The following is a 25,901-nucleotide window of genomic DNA, read 5'->3' as shown; positions in this document are numbered from 1 at the left end:
TTATCTAGTTTGCATTACAATTGCAAATGATATGCCATACATTTTATAATAGGGCAGTAATAACAGTGTTATTAAACTTGACAACAATATTTTGATATGTTTGAAAATTTCATTCATTTTGAGTCCATATATGATTGGATTTAAAAGAGGATGGAATACAATTGACTGAAACGTCAATGTCAAACGAAGAGTTTTGGATAGATCAGAATCCAGTCGAACTATAATTATATCAAGGAAAATAAAACATGAAAAGTTGATTAACACCAGCAGGTGGGGTAAACATGTCTTTACAGCTTTTTTCCTCACTTCTCTACTACAATGGTAAGATATTCTAAGAATACTGATGTATGTAAAAAGTATGAAAAGCAAAGGTAGAAAGACAAAGTTTATCAACATGACCATACCATATATAGATATTGCGACCGAGGGCACACACTGAAGCTTGTAAAGTGAATTGTTACAAAAAATTCCTGTCAGAGTAAAGCTACAGAGTTTGACATTCGAATACAACACACCCAGTACTGAGGTTTCAAAAGCAGGTATAAGCCAAGCTAAAATCAGACATACATATATAGTTATTCTATTCATAATAACTGGATATTGCAGGGGTTTACATATAGACACATACCTGTCATATGCCATTGCTGCCAACAGTAAAAATTCTGAACAAACCGAGGTGTAATATGATAAACCTTGGAAAAGACAGAGTGGATATGATATCATCTGTTTTTCAGACAAAACATCAGATAAGAGCTTTGGATAGATAATCATGCTGTAAAGAACAGAGTTGATTAACAAAGCTGCAATAAATATGTACATTGGCTCATGAAGGTTTTTGTGAGTCCAGATAAGGTACACTATAGTGGAATTAAAGTAGAGTATCAGAATATAAAGTGTAAATATGACCACAAAATAAAGACATCTGTATTTGTGCAATTCTGCAAACCCACCTAGAGTAAACAATGTTACATTTAATTCAACATCCATTCAATGAACAAAAATGTTATTTACTATACAACTAGATGACATGAATGGTATTCATTAAAAAACAAATGAAAAGACAAGTCTTAATGTAATGTAGTAATACTTTTCCAGCACCGAACTAAGAAGTAATTGGCTCTGTGGCTTTGTTTTATCAGAAAACTTCCCATTCTCAATGGGACTCATTAAGTTCTTCAAGAACATGTAAACAACTTCACCAAACTTTATCAGTTGATATTTTTGTCTGTATGATCTATCATCATACATCATACCTCATACAGAGGTGGGTAGACTTAGTAGTGCAGATAAAATAATAATAAAATATCATTATTATTATTATTATTTGTAGATAACTTTCCATAACCAAAGTGCTTGCTGGTACAGGAGAAGCACTTCTAGTATATATTCTGAGCCTAGGCCATGAAGGACAGTGTGAAATGCACTTCACACACGTACACACACGCACAGTTGTTTGTCGCCAGATGCCATGTTTATTTTTAGTTTTCATTTGTTATGACAGTCCACAGTCTGACAGCTCCCGTCTCAGCTGATTCCCAGCTTCCCCTCCGCTCCTCTCCCGTCTCACTAAAAAAGGGGAAGGAAACCATCATCAGTCCAAATGCCATCAGCTGTTCTTACCTGCATCTCCAGCACCGCCCCGTTGAGCTCACTGCACCACTCCTCCCTTGCAGGCGCGCCCGGGACCACACCTCCGCCACACACCCCCACCGTCCCACTAAGGCCGGGGAGCCGTCCGGCCGAACTTTATCCCACCCCCCACGAGCGAGAGAGGAAATCGGCCACAGCCATCTGCGCCCCTGGCCTATGGACCACCTTGAACTTAAAGGGCTGTAAAGCCAGATACCAAGCAGATTGTGAATGAGCGCCCCAGGAGGTAATAGCAAAGGTAGTCGACCGCCCACTGGATAGCCAAGCACTTCTTCTCCACGGTGCTGTACCGTCATTCATGCTCTGCCAGCTTCCGGCTGATGTAAAGAATGGGACGGTCGGCCCCCCTTACCTGCTGGGACAAAACGGCCCCAAGCCCTATGTTCGAGGCGTCAGTCTGCAGAACAAAAGGAAGGGAAAAGTTAGGAGTGTGAAGCAGCGGCTCCCCACAGAGAGACTTTTTTCACCTGCACAAACGCCGCCTGGCACGGCCCCATCCACTGAACCAGATCTGGAGCACCCTTTCGGGTGAGATCGGTCAAGGGGCTGGTCAGCTGCGCAAACCCCGGCACGAAACAGCGGTAGTAACCTGCCAGCCCCAGAAACTGTCTCACCTCCTTTTTAGTCTTGGGGCGCGGGCAGGATGCGATAGCTGCCGTCCTCTCCACCTGTGGGCGCACCTGCCCGCCCCCCAAGTGGTACCCCAGATACTGTACCTCCCTCCGTCCAACCGCACACTTCTTCAGGTTTGCCGTGAGTGGAGAAGGCCGTTTTCTCCTTGGACTTGGCAGACAAGGGAATCTGCCAGTAGCCCTTGGTTAAATCCAGTGTCGTGAAAAAACGGGCCGTGCCCAACCGATCCAGGAGCTCGTCGACCCGGGGCATGTGATAAGCATCAAAGCATTCACTTCATTCACCTTGCGATAGTTGACACAGAACCGTATAGACCCATCCTTCTTCACCACAAGAACGATGGGGCTACACCAGGCGCTGTGTGACTCTTCTATCACTCCCATTTTCAGCATTTCAGCCAATTCCCTCTGAACAATTTGCCGTTTATGCTCAGGAAGCCTGTAGGGCCGTGAACGCACCATCACGCCAGGCTGCGTTTCAAAATGATGCTCAATGAGAGACGTTCGGCCGGGCAGGGGGGAGAACACATCAGCAAAACGCTGTTGTAACGCGACAACGTCCGCTCTCTGGGCCTGTGTGAGATGGTCATCACAAGGGAGGGAGGCGGGTATGATGGAATTTGGTACCTCCGGCCCCAACTCATCTCTCTCCTTAACCAGGCTTACCAGAAAAGCGGTTTCAGCCTCTCTCCACGCTTTAAGGAGATTGAGGTGATAAATCTGTGTGGCCCCTCCCCTGTCCGACCGAGCGACCTCATAGTCAATGTCCCCAACTCGCCGTGTGACCACAAAGGGTCCTTGCCACTTGGCGAGCAACTTTGAGCTGGAAGAAGGGAGCAATACAAGCACTTCGTCTCCCGGTGAAAATTGCCTGAGTCTAGCCCCTCTGTCATACAGGCGTTTCTGACGCTGCTGAGCCTGGAGAGAATTCTCCCGTGACAACCTCCCAAGTGTGGAGTTTTGCTCTCAGGTCCAACACGTACTGAATCTCATTCTTGGCGGGGCTCGGACCTTCCTCCCAGCTTTCTTTAATCAGGTTGAGCACCCGACGCGGCTTCCTGACGAACAGCAGTTCAAAGGGAGAAAATCCCGTGGAGGCCTGGGGCACCTCCCGCACTGCAAATAACAGAGGGTCTAGCCAGCAATACCAATTGCGTTCATCCTCGGTAATGAACTTACAAATCATGGACTTTAAAGTCTTATTCAGCCGCTCCACCAGCCCATCCGTCTGAGGGTGGTAGACGCTGGTCCGAATAGATTTAATGCCCAGTAATTCGTACAGTTCCCGCAGTGTGCGAGACATGAACGACGTGCCCTGGTCAGTCAGTATCTCTTTCGGGATTCCGGCTCGGGAGATGACCTGAAGGACCCGCCGTCTCCCCCTCCCCGGAGTCAGTGTTGGACGACCCTGCATCACCGCTGAGCGCCGAGCAGACACTACACGCTACTAACGGTCGTGATCGCATCCCCGCATACTGCCCTAACAGATGATGAAACCCCGGCCAATTCGGGCCCACAATTAGGGGATGCGACAGGCGCGGGCTAACTGCAGCCGTCACTCTATGCGTTTTGCCCTTATACTTTAATAACAGCGGCACTATGGGATACCTGTGAACATCACCATGAACACACTTCACCTCCACCCATTCTGCCTCCAGCAATGCCCCGGGCGAACCAAGCTTTGGTGCACGAGGGTCTGCGTACAGCCCGTGTCCACCAAAGCATGGTGTATACCCCCTCGAGTCCTTACCAGAATGCTGTACCGTCCCTCCTGGACCGGGAGAGGGTGCTGGGGCACCGGCGACGCGGAACACCTGCCCCACTTCCATCAGGGGAAAGTCCCTCCTCAGGTGTCCCGGTTAACTGCACTTCCAGCACTCCTGCCCCGGCGTCTTTCCTGCTCTCCATGGCTCAGGGGCGGCACTGCTCATTTCTTCTTTTTTTCTTTTTTTTTTGCCTGTCCCGTTTGGTTCTTTTGCCATCAGAATTATTGTCTAGACATACTGACCTTGAACCAATTTTATGTGGTACACAGTGCTCAAAAATCTGTGAAAAAATGTCTTAGCACGGGTCCAAAACTCCAAATCCAAGTCAGGTCTCAAAGTCAAATGAACACTGCAGCATCACTGAGAGTTAAAAACTGTCTAAATTATTTCATCTTTAATAAAATGAGTGTTTTGTTTTACAAAGTGTAACAATTACATTTAACATCCAGGTATTCATGAGAACAGAATTTATTAAATTTAACAGAGTTAGAAATTAGCATTAAGTTAGCTCGCTACTTTCCACCTAAACATGATATAGCATGTTCTGACTGAGAGAGTTCTGAAAAAATTAAAACGTATGTCATCCAGGGAAGGACGGATGTTGTTTTACTTTGTTGTGTTTTAATGTGAATTGTGCTTATTTATTTTTTATATTGCATGTTTTGTATTTTGTGGAGTGTTTTTATTTATGCTGCATATTTTGGTTGCATCCGTCAATTCGTCCTGGAGAGACTCCGCCCTTTTCCCCCCTTTTTACTAATTTGACACACCTGACAGAACGGCAGTGGTAATTTACAGAGTGCTCAGTGACACATAAGGCTGGTGGAGCTTAGCGTCAAGCAGAGAGGAGGATACAGCGCCGGCAACCAGAGACGCAGAGTGAGCGGTCCGACTGCTGCAGCAACAGGAGGCCAGAGAACGTGTCTGCAGGGAATTGGAGGCGACGAGACGGGCCGGTGCCGAGTGGCAGTTACAAAGAAGCGGCAGGTGGAGTTGAGAGCTCTGCCCACCCGGGGTAAGTCTCTTGACTTTCCCCTTTTAATGATTGAAAGCTGCCTAAAAGAGTAGTAACTGCCGCTGCCTCCCTCCTTTAGCGCACCGGGGCGCAGAGCGTGGAGAGAAAGGTGAGGACGCCGCCGGGTTCCCCTCCTGCACCGCTCCGCTGGATTTTTAATTCTTAGTGACTCTTATATCGTGGCGGACGCCACTGGACTTTTAATGTTGTATTTTATTGATTTTTATTGTGTTGTCCCCTGGCCAGGGTTGTTTTAATTCATTTTACATTTTTAACTATTTAAATATAATAAATTATATTTTAATTATACAGTTTTAATTTGTGTGCTTTCCCTTGGCGGCTCCACTGCTCTGTCCGTTTTGGAGGAAGGTTTTCCTCCTTTAAATGAACCCTGTGAAAAACATCACCTTCGCTCCGTTACACGTACAGCTCTGCTATCACTTCCAACATAAATGGAGACAGAAGACTAAACAGCAGTGACTTTTGCTGGGTTACTGAAGTTGGGCTAGCTGGTATATAATGATGTGCTACGTGATCGCTAGCACAAAACTATGTTAGCATAACATAAACACAGTGAAGCTAGAGGATGAATGCTAACCTTTTTCCACTCGATTAAAGTTAACGCCAGGGTTCCCGATGGTTAGGGCAAATGCAATCACATGGCAGATGCTGTAAACGGACCAAATTTCAGTTAGGAGAACAGCTGAGATAATCCTTCCACAATATGAGGTAAAACTAAAAACTGGTAAGATAAACAAAAAAAAACAAAACAGGAAAAGTACCCAGAGAGCACAGTACAGGGACTTATTGATCTTCAATTAATAGAAAAATTAGTTATAAAAAAAGAATATAAATGAATAAATTGGTTTACTTCTGATTAACTGAGCAGTGTTTTGAGGTGTTTAGAAATTCTCATCTTATATCATTGGATGAGAGAGAGGATTAAATGTTACAAACTCTAATATCATTACAAAAAGTGTCACGGCTAGACGGTCCTCACCGGTCGCCTTGCCAATTTTTGTTGTGCTTGTGTGTACTTTGTGGTGTTCTCCTCTCCATCCGGTGCATGTGTGTTCGTATACGGGAACGTGTACTTCCGGAAGCCGTGGCACGGAATGGCAGCTGACCCGGGGGGAGTATCCTGAGCTGGAATTGTCGCACCTGTGCTTAATCACTTCGCCGGTTACTACTAATCCGAAGCAGACCTATTTAATGGTGCGGTCGAGTCACAACCAACGCTGGAACGTTGAGCTAAACCGGGTAGCGTAGTCGCAATTAGCATACCTAGTTTGTGAAGGAGAGAGAACATTTTCGTTACTGTGTGTGTGTTTTTCTCATCCACCTCCAGGATCCAGGGATCAGAGGAGGAGAGGGCACAAGGAGCTGTTTTGGATTGTCACTGCATTTTCACCATGGGGAGAAGCCACTGTATCACTGCACTGCCCTTCATGATTACAGACTCAAACTGTTGACTTATTTATTCACTGTGAATAAATTCACTGTCACTCTGCAAGGAGTCTCGCACCTGAGTCCTTTAACCCAATTCACCATGACAAAAAGTGCAGTTTTTAGAAACTCTGATTCCAGTTTAACTATAACCATATAATTAGCAAACAAGAATAGTTAAATAAAACGAGCACAAGCGGCAAACAGGTTTGTGCAGTGTTTTTTAAGCTACTATGTTAACAACTTCAAGAGACTGTTACAAAGGTGTAGGATTAAACTTACATGGTTGAACATTCTTTTGATGTTTCTTAACCACACTTTCTACTTGAAAAAAAATAATGCAATGTGTATGCAACATTCAGTAAACACATGGAACAATAAAATTTCATCAACAATACTTAAAATGCTGCCTGTAATGCTGTAGTTTGTCAAACAAAAATCTTGTTTTTTTTATTGCACCTTAAAGATTAAGTGAACAGGCCCATATTGGCCCATATAGCTCATATGTGAACAGGATATGCAATAGCAAACAACTTCACTGATTTTACAGAAAGTGTGTTTGCTGGTATGGCCACAAAAATAATAAAAACGGAAAAGACAAATATTATTTGTCTATCATAATAGGTTAAATATTGACATAGATAACTTAAAATGTGGTTTTTGTGATTGCATATATCTATGGGATTTTTAAAATTAATAATCAAACAAGACTCAAACAAAAATAAATTAAAAGAGGATAGATTTATTTTAAAATATTAAGAATTAGTTGAAAGGCAGGAGTAACTATATAATGAAAGTATTATTTTATTTCATTGTTCACAATAAGACAATTTAATGTAGATCTATAGCAAAATCAGTATTCTCCTAGTTTAGCTTCATATAATATCAGATTGTGAACCACAGTGCAATGTGGGAAGAAAACAATAATTAATGCATTTTAGGAGAATTATATTTCTTACATTTTTTACTGTGGAGAGGGGAACACTTGGAAAAGTTAGCAGAAAAGTGTGGGCTTTTGCCACAAAAGAATGGCAAAGCAACAATCCACTCAACTTTGTCACAGATGTCTGAAGTTACAAAGAACCGTGGTTATCTTTGAGATTTCCATTTCATATTATTCCCTTCTGACTACTAGTGGCATTGAACAATGTGAAAGACTCATAACAGCAACTTATCTGTCAGCCAGTGGCGTGGGCCCTGAGGTCACATGAACCTGGCAGAACATATAGAAGTTGTTGTCTGGGATGCTGCTGTACAGATTTTCTCCAGTAAAAAAACTGTTATTGTTGCATGACCACACCACAAGAGTGACAGATAACAACTGAAAGGGAAGATGTACCTGGAACTTCTTACATGGGTTTTATTGTGTCAACAGCTCAGTGGAAATTTCACTCTCTGGACAAAGCTTTTTCCCTGTTCTTCACATTACAAAAAACTAAGAGCCGCTCTTTGCATCTGAGTCTAAAAGACTCAGTGCAGTCAAATTCCGTCCAGCAACAAAACTTGCAAACCACAAAAATCTTTGATAACTTTCTCAAAAATTTGATATAGTGTAACAAATACCAGTGATCAACTAACTGAATTGTTTTGTTAGACTTACTAAGACATATTTTGAAAAACTAAATTCTGAAACTGGTATTGCAATGCCCTGGCGTAGCGATCCCCAGCTACCAAGAATAGCAACTGGGATATGTAATGTCACTTCTCTGGTGGGGAAGGAGCCTGAATTAGTGCATGAGGCTGAGAGATACTGATAAGATATAGTTGAGCTCACCTCAACGCATGGCTTGGGCTCTGGAACCATTCTCCTGGAGAGGAGCTGGACTCTGTCTCAGTCTGGAGTTGCCCTCAGTGAGAGGTGGCGGGTTTCAGAGATGGCACAATACCACTTTTTTTATGTCCGATACTGATATCATAAATTTGGATATCAGCCGATACTAATATAAATACGATACAGTGTATTTTATAATCAATAAAACGTTTTGGGTTTTTTTTTATATCTTGCTGCATTTTGTGAAAGTTCATACTCAAGTTTTAAAAAGCAAAACACTAAAGCTATTAAAAAATACACTGCACCCAAAATATTTCTTTATTCAGCAATACTGATCAGTCTAATAAACTTAAACCTACACCATCCGCTCTATTCTGGTATTTTAAAGAGTACTTAGCAGAAATATTACACAACCTAACTAATAGGGTTGCCAACACCCAGCAAAAAAAAAGGGAACCACCCCCACCCTCCGCCTCATAATGCTTATTCGACGTAATCGACTTTAATTGAATGGATTTGTAAAACAAATGCACAGAAATCAATTATTTTTCTACAATAATTAAAAAGATTCAACATCTTTCTTCAAAAGCAGTGCTCTACATGTGTTGTGTATAGTGCAGGTGGAGAGCTGCTGACTTCAACTGAGCACATTGTCTGTTTTTCTAACCACTAGATTATCAAGATGCCACAATTGCAAAAATGGAAAGATGGGAGAGAAAACTTTTTCAACAATGACCAGCTCCTCTGCCAAAAGGTGCAGAAATTATGTAAACAATCTTATATAAACAAAAGTGTCCAACACAATCTGAGTGCTTGTGGGCAAGAGTTCGTGTGCAAGTGGGTCGGGGGATTCACTGAAAGGGCGATGGTAGAGCTCCAGAGAAGCACCCATGATCCTCTCTGCTGCTGTCTCTCTTTAGAAGGTTTTGATGATGGGGGTGGAAGTTCTTGCTCTCCTCAGTTTGTGGAGAAAGTAGAGTCGCTGCTGGGTGTTACTAACCAGTGATGCTGTGTTTTTTGGCTAGGAGAGATCTTTTGAGATGTGCACACCTAGGAACTTTGTGCCGCTAACCCTCTCCACAGCAGCACCATTCATGGTTAGTGGGGTGTGCAGGGTGTGAGTTTTCCTGAAGTCTATGATGATTTCCTTAGTCTTCTCCACATTTAGGGACAGCTTGTTGTTGCACGTCATTGATGATGTGACCTACCACAGCTGTGTCACTTGCAAATTTGATGAATAGGTTGGAGCTGTGTGATGGTGTGCAGTCATGGGTCACTAGAGTGAAAACAAGGGTCTCAACACACATGCAGAGGGAGCCCCTGTGTTCAGCATTCTAGTGCATGAGGTGTTGCTGTCGACCTGTACTGTCTCCTGTCTTCCTGTCAGAAAATTTAGTAGCCAGTTACAGAGTGAGGTGCTGATCCCCAGCAGATCCAGTTAGTGAATCACTTGCTGTAGAATGATTATGTTGAATGATGAATTGAAGGCAAAAAATACTGAATACAATTCTAACAAGCTTGAAAGTTAATATGTGTTCAACACAGCTTGAACTCTTTTGAGCAAATTTTACTGAATTTCTTTAAATAGCCTTCAGGAATAGTTCTCCAGGCTTCTTGAAGGGCATCCTAAACCAGTAATGTTGAGGTCCCGGTGCTGTGGACATCAGTCCATGACTGACAGTGTCCTGCAGTGTTGTTGTTTTTTTCGTTGTTGTTTTTTAAATCCAGGTTATTGAAAGCCATTGCTAATTAGATATTTTCTAAATTATATCACATGGTGGATCAAACTCTGACATAACTTATGAAAGTGACCAACATTATTAGAGACAAGGAAACAGAAGCAGGGCTACAGAGTCAGAATACAAACAGACTAAAGAAGTCTCTCCATAAACAACCACTGCCCAGTATTTACATCATAAGTGCCAGAATGCTCAGAAATCAAACAAATGAGCTGGAATTTGTTTGATTCCAACTCATCCCCAGCAGATCCAGTTTGGAAGTCGAGGTATACCATCACCTCGACTTCCTTCTTTTCTTGTGGCGTTCGTGTTGCATATAAATGATGTCAGGGGACGTTTGGCGACATCGCTTTTATGACCCCACTCGTTGGTACTCAATTTAAATTTAAACAAGCTGAGTCAAGTTGAGTTGCCTTGAGCTGATCCGAGTATGTACTAATTGAAAAGGGGTATTACTGTGATCTCTTTGCACAAGAAAACATAGAGAACTACACAACCACTCTCCTGTTTTATATAAAGAACTGTCTGAATAGTGTCACTATTGATATTCTCCTGATAGAAGATTCACCATGGGCGTCTGTACCATGGGGTTGCTTACAAATCCAGGTCTTATGGAAAGAACCTGGAGAGGTTAATTCTCAAACATCTCACAACTCTGGTGAGCAAACTGCTGGATCCCCTGCTGGTCACTTACTATCCTAGTATTGGGGTGAATGATGCAGTCATGTACCTCCTGCACAGATCACTGTCACACCTGGAGAGTACTGGAAGCACTGTGAGAGTCATGTTTTTTTTCTCCCTTCCTAACTTCCACCTCCAGAAATTCTCTGATGATACAGTCATTGATGGATGTCTGAGGGGAACGATCTAGAGTATAAGAAGATCATCACCAACTTCATCATCTGGTGTGAATTCAACCAACCACCATCCATCGCACCAGTGAACATCCATAGTTTGGATATTGATGTGGTCGACACATACAAATTCCTGGGTGTTCACCTTAACAAGTTCCATCTGCTACGCAAGCTGAGGTATTTTGGGCTATGCAGGACATTGCTGAGGACCTTTTATGACACTGTGAAGGCTTCTGCTACCTTTTATTTTGTTACCTGCCCTGGAGGTGGTAGCACAGAGAGGGACAGGAAACAGAGTGATAGACTGGTAAAGAGCGCCACCTCTGTCCTGACCACTCCCATAGATCTCATAGAGGAGGTGGGTGATGGTGCCCATGCATGAGACTGTGGAGGCCCAGAGCACCTCCTTTATCAGTAGGCTGTTACGGACACAGAAAAATATAAATAAGGAGAATCTTGGAGTATTTTATTGTATAAAGTAACCATCTGTACATAGTATAGTACTTGGTCTTTTTTATGTTTCTTATTCTTTTTTTTCTATTATATTGTTTTCTAGTATATCTGTAATTCAACCTTTTCTTCCTGCCCCTTTTACTGCTGTTAGAAGTAAATTTCCCTAGTGTGGGATTAAAAAGTCTATATTTCTATATATAATGCTGGGTGGCCAGAAAGCTATGTTAAACAAAATGAAATAAAAAAACTTCAGGCAAACATATGTCAGGTCCTTTGGAACTGAGGCCAGGTTTTCTCTGTATGGTGAAACAAAAGGACTTCATTGCTGTAGTTTGGATCAACTAAATCAGATTCAGGATTTAATACAACTTTATTTGAGAAATTATTATTTAGATTTTTTCGTTTTCAAATTACTTACTGACTATATTGTTTTTTCTTGCTGCTATCAGTTGCAGTAGAAAATAGGGCATGTAAAAAGGCACATTTTACTGTGAGGCTTAACTGAGATTATATGACATGATAATATTTCCCTTTAACAAATACAGCTTAGGTTATAAATGCTGTGGTGTGCAACATGCCTCTTGCTACATACACAAATAAATCCACCATTAATTCACCAAGTACTGTAAATTAAAGATAAGATACATATGCTGGCATTACAACTATTGTAGTGTGTGTCAAATACACATTTGATAATAAAAAAACAGATTAGCAGATCATGAAAAGTAATAATCAGATTTTACATATTGATCCTATAAATATGTAAAATCTGAGAGGCTTAACATTTCTAACCCTTTAGTTTATCCATCCATCCATTTACAATAATGGGGCATGTAATGCAGCAGTATTTTTTATAGGAGTTATGTCAGGCATAAAATTATCATGCTACCATTATGTTGCTTCTATGAAGTGGACTTTTTTGTCCAGCACATCTCACAGATGCTAAACTGAATTGAGATATGGGAGATTTAGAGGCCAAGGCAACATCTCAAACTCATTATTGTGCTCCTCAAACCATTCCTGAACCATTTTTGCTTTAAGGCAGGGAACATTATCTTGCACATTATCAGGGAATACGGTTTCCATTAAAGGGTGTACAGTTGTCCCTCGCTATAACGTGGGACAACTGTTTTTGCAGTGTAATTACCCTCTGGACAGCCTTCCTGTTCTCAGTAGTGGCCCCTTTGTACCAAACACCCAGGCAGTAGGAGACCACGCACTCTACTGAGGGGTGGTAGAAGGCCAGCAGCAGCTTCTGGTTCAGGTTATTCTTTCTCTGGTCCTGGCAGAATAGGATGCGGCCCAGTAAGTCCCTTGAGGCATTTGGGATGTTTTGATGGAGCCAGGATTCAGTTACAATCAGTAAACGACACTCATAGACAAATCTGTTATAGTTTGTATAGTTTATAGGTTGTGATTGTAGCTCCTCCATTTTCTTTGTGAAGGATCTTGCATTGGTGAGGAAGATGAATAGATACATAACATGCAGGGGCATGTCCGTCAATGATGGTCCTTCTCCTTGCTCCTCTTCTTTCTTGGGTTTCTGCTCCCTGAGGTATTCAATAAGCAGCTATGAGTTGTGGCCATTAAATCAGGAGAAGGAGCTTTCTTGTCTTGATGTCAGTGGCTTCTATTTCCTTTTTTGGCTAGCTTATTATCCCAGCAGGGTATTTGATCACCAGCAGACAGTGTTGGGAAGGTTACTTTAAAAATGTATTCCACTACAGATTACAGAATACATGCCCCAAAATGCATTTTGTAACGTTTTCCGTTACGTTACTCAACGAGAGTAACGTATTCTGAATACTTTGGATTACTTAATATATTATCATGCTTTTTACAACTACATGAATGTGCTATTGCTGTGTGATTTATTACTAATACTGAAGGTTACTCACCATATCAATACCAACTAGATTTTCAAATCTTAATATAAAATGAGTAAAATTAGGTAAAGCTGCACTTTTTGCCTGTAAAAGCTCCTCAAACACATGCATAGCAAAGTAGAATATTACCAAGCTCTCAGAGCTTTGCGATTAATAATCAATACTCTTTTGATGTATTTGTTTCGCAACTGCTTTCTTCTCCTTTCCCCGTTTGCCACTGATGAACTGATACCACTATCGGAGTTATTACTGTACAACTGTGACATTTAGGAAATCAAAGTATTCATATTTTCATTCATTCTGGTGTGTGTGTGTGTGTGTGTGTGTGTGTGTGTGTGTGTGTGTGTGTACATGCGCACTCGCATATGCCTTAGAAGAATGAAAAAAGTTACTTCAAACTGTATGATGCAATTTACTTCATAATATCAACATGGCCCCTTAAGGCAAATTCATGACCCTAACATTTAGCTACACAAAGCTGCCCCCTGGTGATGTAAGCATACCTTAATGAGTCATTAATGACCTATACTGTGCCTTTGCATCCATCTCACTTGCACTGTGGAAAACAACAGGCCAGGCCTCAGAGGAGTGGCCTGACTACAGCCAGTCTCAAGTGGCCTGACTACAGCCAGTCTCTAAACCTCTAATTATGACCCAGTGGCAACAGTGAGCTCATGGGATGTTCTCCCATTTACCTCTGTAATTACAGGGATCCAGTGGCACTGACCTAATGTGTTATTTCATAACAACCACTCAGTATACCTTTGGGTTTTTATAACAGAGAATTTGTGGTGGTCAACAGGTCATTATGTCTTTTGCCTCTAGAGATCAATTAAAATGCAGCTTGGTATTAACTCTCACAAATAAGAGCTCTTCAACAACAACAATAAACATACTGTTTATAATAGTAGTTTTCTCTTTCATAAAACAAGTAATGATGCAAATGCACCAAAAGTTTAAGGAGTCAAATAAATGTTTCTGATTGTCAGAAGAGAGTGAATCTTATATTTTAAATGTAGACTTTCCACAGGTCTACAGCCAACATCTCTTTCAGAATTAATAAATCACTCTTCTTACAGGTTGTGTATAAATTACATTCAGCGTTTCATGTTCTTTATGACTTTCAGTGTCAAGAACCTTGCAGTTCCTTTCTAGAGGGCTGGTGCTGGTAGGGTAACCTCGTAGTAAAGATCAGTAAAACTGAAAAATATTATGTTAACTTAACCAGAAAGTATCAGGGGAGAAGATGTGAGTTTTGTCACATCATTATGATAGTCAAAAAAGTCTGAACGAGTCTTGACCACTTCATGTATGCCCAAAGAGATTTTAAAATGTGAATCCGGATCCAGTATTCTCAGGAAATTGCAGTAATTTCACTGTAGTTTTATCGTAAATAAACACATGTGGTTTATACTGTATAGTAAAATTATTATTTTGCTGGACTCCCTTAAAACAGCCATGTATTATGGTGAGCTGTGTGACAGGCAGGGGTTGGACCCAAATTCAAGTCTCGGACAAAAAAACGTAACTGAAAGCGGCAGCTTTATTGGCCTCCCTGCTGCTGCGGAGTCGGGGCGGTCTGTTTCTCTCCACCCCAGGGAAGAGGATAACACTACCTGGGTCTGGGTGCAGTTTCCCCCTCTAGGGGCAAGGGTACCTAGACCTGGGGTATAAAGTATGCTTGGGGAGTGTGATTGTGTGTACAGTGTCTATTTATGTCTGTCTCCACGTTGGGTGAGTGCTGAGTAATTGCATATGAGAGCATGAGGGTGGGAATGGATGTTTGTATCTGTGTGTGCCAGGTCGGGTATCAGATGCCACCTCTCTAGGGACATCTCAGGCCCTCCATGGTATGGAGGCCTATCTCCCCCCACCACTCCCCCTGCCACTTGCAGACACCCTCAGTCATCGGTGCATTGGTGGTTCTTGATGTCTGGGGATGGGCGTCCAGGTACGCACTGGCTCACTCCTGGTGGCTGCTTGTCAGGGCCTGGAGCCTGGGGCTCATTCGGGCCCCTTCGGGGGGTGGGATGCCCTTGGCAGAAAATACAGCTAACAGGGAGAATGCAACAATGAACAGAGGGAGACCGAAGACTTAAATACACATGCAGGATAACAAAGGGATGGGAGACAGGCAGGAACACAGTTGGGACTAATCAGACCAGACAACATAGGGAAGAAGTTAAACTAAATACAGTGAACACAGGACAAAAGACTATGAAAATAAAACAGGAACCAAGACACACTCTAAGATTTGGAATGACTAAATACAAAGAACAGGGGGGACCGAGAGACACAACAGGGAAACAGATCAATTAACACAGAAACAGAACTCAACATGCACAAGAGAGAGACTACATAAGCAACAGGGACACAGTGGAGGCACAGCACACCACCATGACTAAAACTAAACACAAGGATATCAATAAAGCCAGGAAACACCGACACTGGGTGAACGTTCCAGGACTGCGACAAATACTAAACAAAACAAGAACCAAAACCAGGGAGATGAACTACATTTTAGAATACTGTATAAACCATAATCTCAAAAAGAAGAAAACGTAAACGACACCATGGAAGAATTCTAATATAATAAATAATAAAATGTTAATTCCTCCTGTAGGCCCATCACTCTACAGGAGGAATTAACAGATACTGTTCATAATTTTTATGGATGGAATTTCTAGGCGTAACCAAGTGGTGAAAGGCTTCCGCTTGGGTGGTCTCAGAACCTTGTTACTTCTATTTACATATGATGTGGTTCTGCTGGCTTTAGGTGGTGGCCTTCAGCTTCCACTGGAGCGATTTGCAACCAAGTGTGAAGTAGTGTGAATGAGAATCAGCATGTCCAAGTCTGAGGCCATGGTACTCAGCCAGAAAAGGTTGGAAAGCCCAGTCTGGGTCAGTGCTGAGTTGCTGCCCCAAGTAGAGGAGTTTAAGTATCTCGGGGTCTTGTTCACAACAGAGGGTCGAAGGGATCGGGAGATTGACAGATGGTTTGGTGCTTCGGTTGCAGTAATGCTCTGCTGGTCCATCGTGGTGAAGAGAAAGCGAAGCGTAAAAGCAAAGTGCTCAATTTACCAGTTGATCTAAATCCCTACCCTCACCTATGGTCACAAATTTTGGGAAAATGACCAAAAGAACAAGATTGCGGATATAAGCAGTGGGAATGAGCTTTCTCTGAAGTGTGGCTGGCCTCTCCCTTAGAGATAGGGTGAGAAATGCAGCAATCTATTCAATTCAATTTTATTTATATAGCGCCAAATCACAAAAAAAGTCGCCTCAAGGCGCTTCATAGATACAGAGAAAAACCCAACAATCATATGACCCCCTATGAGCAAGCACTTTGGCGACAGTGGGAAGGAAAAACTCCCTTTTAACAGGAAGAAACCTCCGGCAGAACTAGGCTCAGGGAGGGGCGGCCATCTGCTGCGACCGGTTGGGGTGAGAGAAGGAAGACAGGATAAAAGACATGGTGAGTGGGTGAGAGAAGCAGTCTACAAACAAGCATATGATCAGAATCCCCAGTGTGTCAGCTAGGATATTAATATGTGGTTCTGAAAGGAGACATAGTTTCAGGAATGCAGCCGCAACACACGACAAATGATCCACTTTAACTTTTTAGGTGGTAGCTCGGAATAGTATTACATTGTGGCAAGTTAAGAAGCAGAGTTTTTAATTCACATTATGGATAATGTTTCTACAGTGAGAATTTTTAATCTGTTAGCATTCAATGAGACAGCTAATTACAGAGCTGCTCTCTTTTCTGCCACTCTAGTGTGTTACTTTGCAATTGTATTTCTTAATGTCACAGTCATCATTATTATTGTCTTAGATGAAAGCTTACATGAACCTATGTATATTTTAGTATGTGTGTGTTGCATTAATGGGCTTTATGGAAGCACAGGTTTCTACCCCAAGTTCCTCATTGACCTCCTTTCATCTTCACAGGTCATCTCTTATAGTGAATGTCTTTGTCAGGCATTTGTAATGTACTCTTTTGTTTGCAGTGACACATCTATTCTTGCAGTCATGGCTTATGACAGGTATTTGGCCATATGCCAACCACTTCAATACCACTCTGTCATGACAAAGAAGAAGCTCTCCAAACTAGTATGCTTCTCTTGGTTAACACCTTTCTGCATTTTCTCCATTAACATTATGCTGACAGACAGGCTGATATTCTGTGGTACAGACATTCAGAGACTTTTCTGTGTTAATTGGCTGATTGTTAAAGTTGCCTGCCCTGGCATGGACACTCTTGTCAATAGTGCCTTTGCATATACTACGCTTTCAATTTACATATTTCACTGGATTTTTATTGTTTGGACTTACATCTATCTTGTTAAATCATGTGTGCAATCAAAAAAGGACAAGGCAAAGTTTATGCAGACATGTGTGCCCCATTTGATCTCTTTGGTTACTTTTTTTGTAATTGTGATTTCTGATTTGATGCACATGCGATTTGCATCAAATGATGTACCTCAAAGTTTTCAAAACTTTGTTGCTATAGCTGTTCTCTTTATTCCTCCAGTTATGAATCCTTTACTTTATGGATTCAAACTATCAAAGATCCGTAACAGAATTCTTGTTACACTTCATATCAAAAGATGTTGACTTTTTCTTTTAATCCTTATCAGTTACTGGTGATAAGCAGAAGCTGTGGGGGCTTTATTAAAACATTTTTCTTAAATTGTAAATAGACCACTGTTTAGTATTACATGACACTGGTAACAGCCTTTGTAAGTCCACTGTTTATAGCTTAGTTTAAGATTCTGACTTGACTTAAATTACATGAAAAAAGAGGTTTAGAGTAAGTGTGTGTGATTTGAGAAAACTTATGCAAAAAAACAAAGCCATACCCTGCATGTACCACCCTTTATCATTGAGTTATCTTAATATAGAGGTCACATTTAATCTTTATGCCATAATGTACTTTACATATCATATTTATTTTCATAATTTGTGAACAAGTGCTTTTAAATTTAAATTTTATTTTGCGAAACAAGCCCACTTTAACTTTTTTCCTTGTTGTCCTTTGCATACAAAATCAGCAGAGTGATACACAAAAGTGAGAAAATGATAACTTGATAAATAAATGCTCATCTTACTTATTGTTTGGTCATTTTAATTTCATTGATTAAAGTTAATTACAAAGAGTTTGTACCTCTATGAAACCTGAAGAGCTGAAAATCTTAAGACAGAAACCAAACTGTTAGCAGAATAAATAATTTGGTTTTAGTGTTTAGAAAATGTGTTTGTGGGTCTTTTATAGTGCCGAGTGTTTTGATTTTCTTTTCCCTTTTTCATTTATTTTGTCTACTTTTATTGTCTTGAATGTTTCATTTTTTTTATATATATATAAAAGGGAGAAAGAAAGAGAGGTAGGGAAAGAAAAACAGCGGGGAAGAGGAACGGCGATAAAGGGCAAAAAACAAAAACCAACAAAACAAACAGACAAAAAATACATATATCAATCACCTGGATCACCTGTTGAGAAAGAAAAAAAACAAAACAAGCAACAAAAAAAGAGAGCAATATAATAAACAGCATCATCGCGATAATCTATGTGAATATAACAGTAAATACTAAATATTGAATATTATTGTGCAGCACGTGGGATCGACAGCGCACACAGTGTGCTTTGAGGTAGGAGCCAAAAAAGGTGTAGTTTGTATCTGTGAGCACCCGTGTGTACACCTGTGAGCATGAGCGCGCTTGTATTTTAAAACTTGCAGTGATGTGCCCGTGAGCTCCGCCGGCAGCCAGCTGTGCCAGAGTCACCGAGCCCCAGGCCCAGAGGCCGAGGGCACCCCCAATATTCACCAATGTCTGAGGGCGTCTGCCACTGGCAGGGGGAGTGGTGGGGGGAGATAGGTCTCCATACCGTGGAGGGCCTGAGATGTCCCTAGAGAGGTGGCGTCTGATACCCAACCTGACATATAGACACAGACAAACAGGCACACACAGATACAAACATCCATTCCCACCCTCATGCTCTCATATGCGATTACTCAGCACTCACCCAACGTGGAGACAGACATAAAGAGACACTGTACACACAATCACACTCCCCAAGCGTACTCTAAGCCCCGGGTCTAGGTACCCTTGCCCCTAGAGGGGGAAACTGCACCCAGACTCAGGTAGTGTTACCCTCTTCCCTGGGGTGGAGAGAAGCAGACCGCCCTGACTCCGCAGCAGCAGCAAGTAATTTTTTGTCCACTATAAAAATATTGTGGAGATTCACAAGCATTCGTGCAAAATGAAAATAATTACAAGGCAGTGTAAATAAAACAGAATGCAATGATTTGCAAGCCTAATAGCTCCATATTTTATTCACAATAAGATACAGGCTTATTAGACACACACCCCCCCCCCCCCCCATTAACCCTATATTTTTATTGGGGGGGGCGGGTGCACTGTAAAAAAAATATTGTAGAATTTACAGTGAATTACTGGCAGCTGTGGTTGCCGGAATTTCACCGTGAAAAATAAATTGTAAATGTAGAACACAAAACAGTATCCTATTTTGGTAACCTTAAATTTCACAGTAAGTAATAATAATTGTTTTTACATTGAATGACTGAATTTAAACATAAATTCATGTGAAAACAACAGACATTCCATTAACCTGATTACAGTCTTACTTTGTTAAATATAGTGAGCTGTGGTTGCCAGAATTTCACTGTGGAAAATATAGTGATAATGTAGAATATATAACGGTATACTTTGTTGATAAATGTAAAATTCACAATAAAGAATCATAAACCTGTTCATGGTAACTCATGTAAAAGCAACAAACACTCCATTAACCTGATTACAGTTTTGCATTGTAAAATACAGTGAAACTGTATAAAATAAATATTAAAAAGTTGAATATTACGGTAAAATACTGGCAGCTGTGGTTGCCAGAATTTCACTGTGGAAAATATAGTGATAATGCAGAATACATAACGGTATACTTGTTGATAAATGTAAAATTCACAGTGAACTTTGGTTTTTGTACAATTATTACATTAAAATAAAAAACTAATATAAAGTAAACCAGTTAAAATACATTTTTAATAAGCTTGTTTACCATCTCCTATTGACAAAGCACAGAAGAGCTGTATAATACAAGACATGCCTTTTTATTCAAAAGTTCATATTTACACGAAATTATTGGCAGCTGTTGCAGCCAGAATGTCGTCTAAAACAATTAAGGTCCAACAAATGAGGTAATAAACATAATAGGGCTTACTGGCATAAAACTTACATTTTTTGACTTTTTGTCATAATTTGCTAGAAACATTAATAAAAACCAGTAGAGACAATGATTAAATTAAACAGTTAACATCCACCCATCCATTTGCTTCCAATTATCCTTTTTCAGGGTCGCGGCGCTGGAGCCTATCCCAGCTTTCATAGGGCGAGAGGCGGGCTACACCCTGGACAAGTTGCCAGTCTGTCACAGGGCTAACACACAGGGACAGACAACCATTCGCACTCACATTTACACCTATGGGCAATTTGGATTAATCAATGACTGAGGGCCCTCATCTGTGTGGTAATGACTGGGTTTTTCAACAGGACAACGCTACAGTACACAATGCCAATAGGACAAGGGACTTCTTCCAGGAAAATAATATCACTCTTTTGGATCATCCTGCATCTTACCCTGATCTAAATCCAACTGAGATTGGACAACAGTTCCAGACAGTAGACGCCCTTTGTGTGGCCGTCTTCACCACTTGCAGAAATGTTCCCACTCGCCTCATGGAAACGCTTGCATGAAGTGATCAACAAGAACAGCGGACCAATTAATTACTGAGTTCAAGTTTGGAACTTTCTGTTTTGGGGGTTTACCCATGTTTTTTGGAGGTGTGGTCCTAAACTTTCGATCAGCTGTAAAACAGCCTGTTTCAGTTTAAGCGTTGTTTTTAATAAATTGCATGCTCAAAAAATGTTTTGCCTCACTCCTATTTCTTCTCGTTGCATGTTGACGCTCTACTTGGAACCTTGTTAAGATCCAACCATGCAAAATATGATTTTTTTGCCATTTTTCAAATGGTCTAAAACTTTTGATCAGGACTGTACAACCTAAAAATAACAGCAATTTGTTTTCTTCAGCAACATACATCACAGTGGACCAACAAGTGCAGTTTGTGTTTAGACAAGTTTTGAGCAATAAAAAAAGTAGCTTATACAGTGGGGCAAAAAAGTATTTAGTCAGCCACCGATTGTGCAAGTTCCCCCACTTAAACTGATGACAGAGGTCAGTAATTTGCACCAGAGGTACACTTCAACTGTGAGAGACAGAATGTGAAAAAAAATCCATGAATTCACATGGTAGGATTTGTAAAGAATTTATTCGTAAATCAGGGTGGAAAATAAGTATTTGGTCACCTCAAACAAGGAAAATCCCTGGCTCTCACAGACCTGTAACGTCTTCTGTAAGAAGCTTTTCTGTCCCCCACTCGTTACCTGTATGAATGGCACCTGTTTGACCTCATCATCTGTATAAAAGACACCTGTCCACAGCCTCAACCAGTCAGACTCCAAACTCCGCCATGGCCAAGACCAAAGAGCTTTCGAAGGACACCAGGAAAAGAATTGTAGACCTGCACCAGACTGGGAAGAGTGAATCTACAATAGGCAAGCAGCTTGGTGTGAAAAAATCAACTGTGGGAGCAATCATCAGAAAATGGAAGACCACTGATAATCTCCCTCGATCTGGGGCTCCACGCAAGATCTCATCCCGTGGGGTCAAAATGATCATGAGAACGGTGAGCAAAGATCCCAGAACCACACGGGGGGACCTGGTGAATGACCTGCAGAGAGCTGGGACCAAAGTAACAAAGGTCACCATCAGTAACACACTACAACGGCAGGGAATCAAATCCCGCAGTGCCAGACGTGTTCCGCTGCTGAAGCCAGTGCATGTCCAGGCCCGTCTGAAGTTTGCCAGAGAGCACATGGATGATACAGCAGAGGATTGGGAGAATGTCATGTGGTCAGATGAAACCAAAGTAGAACTTTTTGGTATAAACTCAACTCGTCGTGTTTGGAGGAAGAAGAATACTGAGTTGCATCCCAAGAACACCATACCTACTGTGAAGCATGGGGGTGGAAACATCATGCTATGGGGCTGTTTTTCTGCCAAGGGGACAGGACGACTGAATCGTGTTAAGGACAGAATGAATGGGGCCAAATATCGTGAGATTTTGAGCCAAAACCTCCTTCCATCAGTGAGAACTTTGAAGATGAAACGAGGCTGGGTCTTCCAACATGACAATGATCCAAAACACACCGCCCGGACAACAAAGGAGTGGCTCCGTAAGAAGCATTTGAAAGTTCTGGAGTGGCCTAGCCAGTCTCCAGACCTCAACCCCATAGAAAATCTGTGGCGGGAGTTGAAAGTCCGTGTTGCTCGGCGACAGCCCCAAAACATCACTGCTCTTGAGAAGATCTGCATGGAGGAATGGGCCAAAATACCAGCTACTGTGTGTGCAAACCTGGTAAAGACCTATAGTAAACGTTTGACCTCTGTTATTGCCAACAAAGGTTATGTTACAAAGTATTGAGTTGTATTTTGTTATTGACCAAATACTTATTTTCCACCCTGATTTACGAATAAATTCTTTACAAATCCTACCATGTGAATTCATGGATTTTTTTTTTCACATTCTGTCTCTCACAGTTGAAGTGTACCTCTGGTGCAAATTACTGACCTCTGTCATCATTTTAAGTGGGGGAACTTGCACAATCGGTGGCTGACTAAATACTTTTTTGCCCCACTGTATGTAACCTCCTTTATTTGTTGATGAAAAGAAACAAACTGAAATAAAGTTATCATGATGCATTGGGAAAAAATATATATTTTTCGATGCAAAATGTCTGTAGTTTTCTAATAAAATATCTGTTACTGAGCCTCACAGGTCCTTTTCTTCTGCTGCTGCGCATCACATGCCAACAGTGGCTTCGCACATGCGCGATTCATCTGTTCCATCTTCCACTCTGTCACCAATTATGAGAGGCAACAGCCACTGATTTGGATCACCACCCTGAAAAACAGATTGCGTCATTAAACAGTATCTACAGAAATGATGTGTACGACTAAAGCAGAAGCCACCAGTGCAATGTAAGCCCAAATTATCTACAGCATGCAAAACATGGTTCCTTTGACTAAAGTTTTATCTATTTATTTCCATAACCTAAAGGATTAACAACTTCAAAGGCATCTTGGTATAGCAGTAGTTTGAAACATAATGGTTTTTGGTAAGAAAAAAAAAAACTACTTGAATATCTTACCATCACTAATGTCACACAGTACATGTGATGAAGACTCAGCTGATTGCTCACCTGTTACACATATCTGGATCCCTTGACCGCCTCACAAAGCTTGGAAATACCCTCATCAGATAATGTTTCAGTTTTAAGTCTCGGTCATTGTGTCCTTGGGCAAGACACTTCACTTGTTGCCTACTGGTGGTGGTCAGAGGGCCCGGTGGCGCCAGTGTCCGGCAGCCTCGCCTCTGTCAGTGCGCCCCAGGGTGGCTGTTGCTACAATGTAGCTTGCCATCACCAGTGTGTGAATGTCTGGTTGTGTGAAGCGCTTTGGGGTCCTTAGGGACTAGTAAAGCGCTATACAAATACAGGCCATTTACCATTTACGTGTAGTAAGCTTATTCAGAGTATACGACTGACCCAACTCATATATTTTTTTAAATTTCCTCTACAATGGTCAGGATGGCAGAAGCAGGTCACAATGAAATACATAACCCCTCAGTGACTTCACTGACTTGTCACAGAAATCAAAAAGGAGCATTGTCTTTAGCTGCTCCTGGTAAATTAAAGCTAGCTAAAATCTTCAACCTGCTGCATTAGCATGAACTCTCCAGAAAACTAAACAGGACTGAAGGCGAAGCCTGTGACAGAGGAACGCTTTCAATCAACAAGAAAACTGACTAAGCAAACTATGGTTACAGCTGATATACTTTCAAGTCTAATGATATACTTACATTGAAAGAGAAGGTTGTTGGTTCGGCGCAGGGTGCTGCTGGGCTCCCTTGCTGAGCAGGAGTCAGTCTGGCCAGCCATCCATACATCCATACATACATACATACATAGATAGATAGATAGATAGATGACGGTTTACACACGTGATGCATTGTCTCCCAAACGTGCATGGACTTTAAGGAAACTGATTGTTACAGCTTTTATAATACATTCGTTGACTGCTCTTGACCTTGCAAACTACGTCAATTTATTAACATTATTTCATTACTTTTTTGTATTTTAATTTTAATTTCAGCAAAATATTTTTTTATTTTTTTATACATTTATATATTTTTAACTTTTTAGCAGTGTAAAAATAAAAGCAAATCACCATTTTTCAATTTACAGAAATGTAATGTCCATATTACAATCAATTACTCTTTTTGATTTAATGGTAATTTACCGTTGCCATTTTACAGTTATTAACTGTAATTTTATGTACATTTCTCACAGTGTGGGGTGGGGCTATCCCAGCTGTCTTAAGGCGAGATGCAGTGCTAACAAATAGACACGGACAAACATTCACACCCACACCTAATTTTGAGTTTCCAATTAACCTAACCCCACTAACTGCATGTCTTGGGACTGTGGAAGGAAGCCGGAATACCCGGAAAGGACCCTCATGCAAACACGGGGAGAACATGCAAACTCCACACAGAAAGACCCCGGCCTGATGTTGGAATTGAAGTCAGGACAATCTAGCTGTGAGGCAACAGTGCTAACCAAATTTCATGAAAAATATTAGCTCATTTTGAATTTGATGGCAGCAACAAGTCTCAATAAATTTGGGACAGGGCCATATTCACTACTGTGTAGCATTCCCTTTCTATAAACATCTGAAAACAGAGTTTTCAAAACCATCAAAAGCAAGAAAACACATAAGTTAGCTACTAAACAATGGGGTAAGTTAAGAAGGTTAAATGATCAAACTTTTCACAGAGTAAGCGTAAACAGTCACACATCCACCTAACAGCATGCAAAGCAAAAAGTTCCTCTGGCACAGGAATGCTTTTCTCCTTGGACTTAAGTACTCCGGCCTAATTGCTAAATAGAATCAGCTGTAAAGAAGGGCAGCGTCTAAGACTGGAAAGACAGCAAGACCACACCCACTGAGTCAAAATCACAGAGGCCCTTATATGGCCCTAATAATCTCCCTTTATCCTAGTCATCCTTGCATCTGTTTTTGTTATATGTCCTCTCTCTCTTTCTTTGTGTTTTAGTCTACCACTGATCCTTCAGAAAGCAGAATAATCCTGGAGGAGGTGACCCAGTGACCATTACCCTGCAATAACCCCCAACACACACATACACAAAGCAGACACAGGCTGGCCTCACCCAGATGTTGCAGTGGGATTTAATGCACCAAAAGTACTGTTATTCTTTGCTGCCACTCTGATTCTGGTTGGCTTGCTGACCTGCTGTTTGTATGTGCCAACAGTTATTGTGAGAATCAAGACCAATGTTCCGCTTATGAGGACATTAAAGATAAAGGATCATTTTGTTGAGCTTCACATCGTGACAAACCTGCTGCTTGTCACGGCTATTTGAGGCTTTGGGCTCTGTCTTAGGCTTTGATTTGGAATTAAGGGAAGATTAAGATAAAGGGCAGGGTAATGCATTATGCCACAAAGGGTTCTCACAAAGACAGCTAT

General features: G+C 41.4%; 2 protein-coding genes across 2 annotated transcripts; one reads left to right on the top strand and one right to left on the bottom strand.

Moving 5' to 3' along the window:
- Positions 1–1,706, bottom strand: LOC146500142 (olfactory receptor 10J5-like). Its single transcript, XM_085136574.1, has one exon. The coding sequence runs from the start codon at positions 985–987 to the stop codon at positions 1–3; it is 987 nt and encodes a 328-aa protein (XP_084992700.1). The 5' UTR covers positions 988–1,706.
- A 15,004-nt stretch (positions 1,707–16,710) lies between these two features.
- Positions 16,711–17,829, top strand: LOC146500141 (olfactory receptor 5M5-like). Its single transcript, XM_085136645.1, has one exon. The coding sequence runs from the start codon at positions 16,900–16,902 to the stop codon at positions 17,827–17,829; it is 930 nt and encodes a 309-aa protein (XP_084992771.1). The 5' UTR covers positions 16,711–16,899.
- Positions 17,830–25,901: the final 8,072 nt, after the last annotated feature.

This window comes from Neolamprologus multifasciatus, chromosome 16 (genome assembly GCF_963576455.1).
Source record: "Neolamprologus multifasciatus chromosome 16, fNeoMul1.2, whole genome shotgun sequence".
NCBI lineage: Eukaryota > Metazoa > Chordata > Actinopteri > Cichliformes > Cichlidae > Neolamprologus > Neolamprologus multifasciatus.
The sequence above is the reverse complement of the archived record's forward strand: the minus strand, read 5'-3'. Positions and strand labels throughout refer to the sequence as shown.

What these genes read in the sequence shown, in the direction of transcription:
- LOC146500142 (XM_085136574.1), bottom strand. Translation starts at nt 987, where the DNA reads ATGGATGTTGAATTAAATGTAACATTGTTTACTCTAGGTGGGTTTGCA.
- LOC146500141 (XM_085136645.1), top strand. Translation starts at nt 16,900, where the DNA reads ATGGATAATGTTTCTACAGTGAGAATTTTTAATCTGTTAGCATTCAAT.